The sequence below is a fragment of the Trachurus japonicus genome, chromosome 3 (genome assembly GCF_045865225.1).
Source record: "Trachurus japonicus isolate A0001 chromosome 3, Traja_1.0".
In the NCBI taxonomy this organism is placed as follows: Eukaryota; Metazoa; Chordata; class Actinopteri; order Carangiformes; family Carangidae; genus Trachurus; species Trachurus japonicus.
The window spans coordinates 34062189-34069266 of NC_140909.1; the positions used below are offsets into that span (position 1 = coordinate 34062189).

Genomic DNA, 7078 nt, shown 5'->3' on the forward strand with positions numbered 1-7078 from the left:
TAAACAGCTGGACGCCATTAACTTAAATCAGTATTAGCAGGAGATTATCTTAGCTTAGCTTAGTTTAAAGGGATAGTTCAACATTTTGGCAAATTGGCCCATTGCCATAATCGCTATAGTCATAGCAGTAGGTTCGTTACCTTTAATTGTCGGTGTAAGCTGTTTTTAGAACGGAGGTGCGGAGCGGCAGGCTGCTCAGAGCTACGCTATGGAGGCTAATGGAATTTCTTGGTTTTCCTCATCAAACTCATCAAATACACAACCCAACAACTCCAAAAGGCTGTCGTGGACAAGTTGTGACCTGCACAATCACCACGCTATGAGATAATAATGGAACGTTACGAGACGGAGCTGTTTTAGAGGTAAATTCATGCAAAACCACTGATGCGCGTTGCGTTCAGGGACAGTTTTTCAGCAAGCAGACTCTGTATTTACCTCGAAAACGGCTCTGTTTCGTAACGTTCCATTATTATCTCATAGCGTGGTGATTGTGCAGGTCACAACTTGTCCACGAAAGCGTTTTGGAGTTTTGGGATTGTGTATTTGATGAGTTTGATGAGGGAAACCAAGAAATTCCCTTAGCCTCCATAGCGTAGCTCCGAGCAGCCTGACGCTCCGCTCCTCCGTTCTAAAAATAGCTTACACTGACAAATAAAGGTAACGAACCTACTGCTATGACTATAGCGATTATGGCAGTGGGCCAATTTGCCAAAATGTTGAACTATCCCTTTAACATGGAAGCAGAGGGGATCATCAAGTAGCACTTTAAAGCTTCCTACTGTAACATGTCATAGCCTTCTTGTTGTGACCGTTTTCACTTTGCTGATCATTAAACAAAATGCAGTGTGTTAATCTGTGATCTTCGGCTAGCTGTTTCTCCCACATTATTTATGCTAAGTTAAAGCAGAAGTAAGTGATATATTTGTGTTAATATAAGTCTTAAATAGTTATATCTTCCGACAGCAATCACTTACATAGAGTGTTTGGACCGAAACACGGGTCTGTCAGTCCCTCTGCTCTGCTCTGAGCCGAGGAGAAAACATTTATCGTATCCTACAGTTTTTATCCAATGAGGAGAGAGAACGGCATGCAGGGCTGTGTGTGCAGCCAAGGAACGCCGTGAATGTGGCGACGTAGGGACGAGGACTGTTATCATGCGTTCAAGGAAACTCGTATTTTTCCGACCGTGAAGTGGTACCAGTTCGATCTGGTACGAGTTCACCGGTCGGAAGTTACGAGTGGCCGTTATAGTGACTTTCACCTGTAAAACAGGTCGGAAAAACACGAGTGGGTTGCCTGGAACGCTACAAAGTCGTAAGTCGTGACTTGAAGCTGTAATTTACGATTTCAAAAGCCTGCCTGGAACGCAGCATTAGCGAAAACGACCGGACCACTTACTTCTGCTTTAATCATGTGTGCTACACATTCTCAAAGAGACTTTAATCTATAGCCTAAGCAAGATTGGATATACATTATCATTATCAAACAACTCAAATATAAAGTATGAAGCCAGTAGCCTATTAGTAATGTCCTAGTGTTTTTCTTTGAACTTAAATGTATTTGGAGACGAGGAGTTTTGGAAAAGTGAAGCGTTTTCACACTACATTTACGAGCCTCCGCGCGCACCGTAAAATTCTTTGACCCGCCGCAAGACGGACTCATGTTTTCATTCATCAATAATTAAAGTCAGAGGTTCAAAGAGGTTCACATACCGTCGTAGTTCCGACCATAGACGGCGATTTGGCTGCTTCTCATTACTCGCCACGAAGGAAACGCTGGTCGGCTCGACCAGCATTTCCGCCACCACTAATAATAACAAAATAACGATAGAGACAAAACGATATATTTATCGAAAATGAGCCCATTAACAAGTGTGAGTAGCGGAGATTCATCCACATTAACGTGAGACTTTTTTATAACCGAATAGAAACTCCTCGTTGTCCCTTTAAATTAGATTATCTGAGAGGTGTAAATAGGAAATCCTTAGTGTTTATCTTACAGCTTTAAATCAGAGTCATGTTTTAACCAAGTGTCTCCCCAACCCCCCCCCCCCCCCCCCCGTGTGGTACACAAAAGACCTCCTACTGTAACTTACGAAATACACTGGTGAGAGCTGACCTCCCTCCCCTCTCAGCCCCCCCACATTTCCTTAATATTTCCCCAGGATATTATCCCTGCGGTTGTTGTCAACAATGTAACTTTTCTCAGAAAACCAGGCATTTTTACCATCCTCGATCTGGTAAAAAATTTGACATTAAAGGTGTTCTCTCATGTCACACTTCCAATGTTATCTATATGCTGAAATGCCCATGTGGCCTAGCATATATAGGCAAAACCACCCGACCTCTGAAGACACGAATATCTGAGCATCGGAGCAACATTAGAAATCACGTTGCCACAAACCCAGTTGCTGTTCATTTTGCAGAGGCTAAACACAACATATCCACCTTAAGATATGTGGGGATTGAGACAATCAAAAAACCGCGCAGAGGGGGGGATATCAACACTCTGTTACTTAAACAAGATCTGTATTGGATTCATACTCTGGACACTTTAGCTCCTAGGGGGCTCAACGAAGATTTTGATATTAGACCCTGCCTGTAATTTTCCTGCCGGTACGGTTCTCTCTGATTGACTGTAGGTATTTATATATATATATATATATATATATATACACAGTATATATATATATGTATCCTGTTCTTTTCTATTGACTATGGTCATTATTGTGGGATGTTCTTCTTCTACTACCAGTATATGTGTAAATGTATTTGTAATATGTAATATTGATATACCTACTCTTTTTTTACTGGTATGTATATATATATGTGTATATTTTTTCTGTATACCAATATATCCACCTGTGGTGGTCATTTGTGTTTCTCGAATTTATAGACAGAGGCGCCTCTTTACTGTAGTTAGGTTGCTGTGTCCCTACTACATAATATTACGATTTATTTATTCTCTACAGAACGATGAATTTTTGTACTCTATAGATCCATGAAAAAAATGTTTCTCTTCACCATGTACTTACCTCATGAATATGTATTGTTGCTTATACTATTTTTTCTTGTATTTTTATTTTGGATATTCTGTAGAAGTCACACCCCTTTTTCTTTTCAAAATGGTTTACCCCAATTGACCCTTCGCGTAAGCCCCGCCCCCTTGGTTACTGTTGCTACGCCGGGCAAGCTTTCACTCCCAGCCATGCTCCTGGCAATATTTGGTATCGATTTCAAAGGAAATATCAGCAAATTTCTGGATAAACTGTTCTGAGATAATAGAGAGAAGAAGTCACAAAGATCATTCAGACTTTTCAGTGACGTGACTCGCGCAGGAGGATAAAACATCTGTTCAACGACACGACTGGACAATGTACAGAGCAGCAGTAAGGACCGGTAATTTTACCGTCTATCAACCCACGAAGACTTAGGTCATCTCACTGGTCATGAAACGTTGTCAAACTGCAGGTTTTTGGGCGATTGTGAACCACATACAGCTTTCGCTGCTGTTTTTTTTCTCCCACCGCTGTATCAGTCAGTGAAAGCAGTCCCTGCCTGGAGGATCCCTCGCCTAAAAGCCCAGGTAAAAGCCCTAAAAGTACAGCTGTCATTTCGGAGGTGAACATATGGTTATCCCCATATTTACACTTGCTCAAGTCGAAAAAAAAGTCTGCTCGTACCTGAATATCTCTATATAGCTGCTGCCGCCGCCGCCGCCGTAGTAGCAGCAGCAACAACAACATCCTTCTCTACAAACAAATGTTTTTCGTCCTAGTCTCAAAATGTGTCCACAAAAGCAAACGTAATGACTTGCTGCCGAAAGCTTGCCAGGCCTATAGTTACGGTTGCTAACGTAGGATTGGACAATACCCGTTTGTGGGAGGAGTTGGCGAAGGGTCAGTTGGGTTGATTGCTCACCTGGGCGGGGTCTTTGTATATTTAAGCAGTTTCCTGTCTGTACCATTATACAGCAGTTTGAAAAAGAGCATTGTTTTGCTCGAAACGCTATTAAATCCTCTGAAGGGAGCTCTTTTTGGTGTGCGGATTTTTTCTTTTATTGCATGTTTTAACCAAGACATTTACTGTTTGTAAAGAAAAAAAGCACAAGGAGGGAGGAAACAGAAATTTGCCATAATGATGATAAAAAAAATCAAACATGTCTGACAGTTTAACAGGAATTTGCATTTCATTGTAAACATCTGATTATAAAATGTATAATTCTAAACCAATACTATATTATAGCACCTGTTTCCAAACTATAGCCTAAAACAACAAATCAATACAGTACGTGATAAAATCATCAAAAAATATTGATGAGAGGCTCAAAAACTAAAACTGCTCATGAACAAACTCACAAAACTGGAAAAAAAAAATCAAAACATCGGTACAGTGGATGTGTGGATAAACGATTACACAGATATGTTGTGTGACACAAAACAAGATGCTGATAAGCAGGATAATGAGAACAACTTTGTCTTTTGATGATGATGATGTGATACACCCTCAGCATATAGGTTTCCATTTTTTAAGATATTGATCTTGAGAAAAAAAAGTGGAAGACAAACAACAAAATTTATAACTGAATGATGTAGAAACAAGTTTGGGTGAGGCGTCATCAAAACAACTCAATGAAAAAGTATCAGTTCAGTGAATGTTGCACTGTGGTTGAATAAAAACTAAATTCTGCTGATCAGTCTAATGTGAGATATTGATCAACTGTGATTTAAAGACAACATGACAGGTGAGCAGGTGTAGAAGCAGGTTGGCTGTAAAGTGTGATGTTCGTTTAGAGTTTAATAAACCTCAAACCATCATGATAGAAAAACTAACGTCCCTGAACATCACACACTGATCTCAGTGGGACACATTTTGATATCAGTGGTTTTAGCATCACCAGACGGTCCAATACTGAAATATGGGAAGAGTTTCTCAGTGAAAGTGTCTCTGTGAGTGTAGATGTGAGTCATGTCTTCAGGGTCGTAGAAGGACACCTCCCCCCTGTCGTAGTCCAGCTGGACTCTGATCCTCTGGAGACTCTTCTTCACTGTCACAGGCTCACCAACACCATTGGTGTATTTTCCACCACGCTGCCTTAAACACCAGACTCCATGTTTTGGTGAAGGTGAATACTCTGCCTTCCTTTCAATTGACTCTTTAACCAAACCCACATCCCATTCAGGATGATCTCCCACCTCCACCTCCCAGCTGTGTTTCCCTGAGCTGAAGCCCTCAGAGCCAAGAACATCTGCATACTTAATATTTCTCTCTGGATTGTCAGGAAGCTGCTTTCTGTCTCCATATCTCACACTGGTCAGATCAACAGACAGATGCAATGATCTGCTTGCAGTGTTTGGGTCCAGGATGACAGGAGTGAAGTGGACCTTCTCCTTGAACTTCTCCTTGATCTTCTCCCAGACTCTGAAGGACAGGTTGCCCAGGTGTTTGGCCACATCTATCAGAGCTCCTGAGAGCAGCTGTGGATCTGACAGTGAGCACTGGGCTCTGGCTCTGGTCTGAGTGGCTTTATAACTGCTGAGGAACGCCACCTTGTGTTTCTGCAGCTCTTCTTCAACAGCACAGATACTGTCTGACAGAGAGGAGATCTGCTCCTCAATCATCTTCATCTCTCTGCTCATAGTCTTCCCCTTCTGCTCCTCTTCCTCCCTCAGAGCTGCCAGTCTGGACTCCTCTTCCTCTCTCAGGAGCTGGTGGAGCTTGTTGAACTCTGCTCTGATCTGCCTCTCTGTGGACAACAGCTGCTTCTTGGAGTGTTGAAACATTTCATTGTATGTTTTCTCCACTTGTTTGTATTTGCTCTTCTTGTCCTTCAGAGACTTTAAGTCAGATTTCAGCTGCTGCTTCAGGTCACTGACTGCTTCTTCTACAGGAACCACCTTGTGACTCTGATGGACAGAAAACTCACAGACAGGACACACAGCTCTTTCTTCATCCTTACAGAACAATTTAGGCTCCTCTTCATGTTTACTACAAACCACCATTTGTTTCTCATGTTGCTTTTCAGTCTCTGATGATCCAGATTTCTGTCTCCCAGCAAAGGAATCAGCCACAGTCTTCAGTCCAAAATTCACAAAGATGTTATCCTTTGAAGATTTCCTTTTACAAATGGGACAGTTTTTGTTTTTAGCTTGTTCCCAGAATTGTCTCAGGCAGCTTGAACAGAAGCTGTGGTTGCAGCTCAGAGACACAGGATCTCTGAAAGTCTCTGAACAAACGTGGCAACTCAGGAAACTTTCCAGGACAGAAACTTTCTCAGCCATTTCAGCAAAACTCACCGAGTTACTGAGTCCTCAACTTTCCTCTTACAGTACGTGTTTTCCAGTAGAGATCTCACACCCTGTAATGGCGTCTCAGCTCCGATCAACAATATCAGATTTACTTTCAGTTTCCTTCACCTGTGTCATTGAATGTCACCTGTACACACTGTCATGTTGTGTTGTCACCAGCAGGTGGAGCTGTGGACACTTGATTCACAACTTCATTTCCTCGTTTATCACTTATTTTTGACTCAACCAGTGACACCTCATGTCAAGCACTAAAAAAAAATTATCTAAATATCACAATTTAATCAAATATTGATCAAACAGGTTATATTTAATGCGGTTATCACATTAAAATAATTCACATGTCCTTTCTTTTTTTTAAGCTTTATGAATGAATTGTTTTTCCCAAGAAGATCATTTAAACTATTTTATATATGCTATAGATGCATTTGTTGGTATATACTCCTTATAATCACATTCATTTGGTATTTTCCTGCAGGGACAGTGCAGCCATGTCACCACAGGGAGGAGCTGTTTTGAAACCACAGTACAGGACTGATGAAGAGGATGAGGAGATGATGTGATCAACATGTGCAGGTCAATCTGTTCCTCTCCAGTGTCATATGTTACAGATATGGATTATATTGCAGTTCAAATGGGTTAAAGATGGTGTTACGGTGACGTAGCAGACAATGTTGTGCTGTCTTATTTCTGCAGGAGTGGACGGGGGGAGTTTGAATGTGACATGCCTCGTCTCTCTCTGTTTCACAAAACAACTACTGTCCATTGGGAAGC

At 41.5% G+C, this 7078-nt stretch overlaps 1 protein-coding gene and 1 pseudogene across 1 annotated transcript; both read right to left on the minus strand.

The window, feature by feature from the left end:
• Positions 1 to 3039, minus strand: part of LOC146990264 (alpha-1,3-galactosyltransferase 2-like) — a 3926-nt pseudogene extending 887 nt beyond the window's left edge.
• Positions 3040 to 4709: 1670 nt separating this feature from the next.
• LOC146990265 (nuclear factor 7, brain-like) lies at positions 4710 to 6481 on the minus strand. Its single transcript, XM_085773152.1, has one exon. The coding sequence runs from the start codon at positions 6278 to 6280 to the stop codon at positions 4844 to 4846; it is 1437 nt and encodes a 478-aa protein (XP_085629278.1). The 5' UTR covers positions 6281 to 6481; the 3' UTR covers positions 4710 to 4843.
• Between the last annotated feature and the right edge of the window lie 597 nt (positions 6482 to 7078).

Coding starts and splice junctions, on each gene's coding strand:
- LOC146990265 (XM_085773152.1), bottom strand. CDS start 6,280: ATGGCTGAGAAAGTTTCTGTCCTGGAAAGTTTCCTGAGTTGCCACGTT.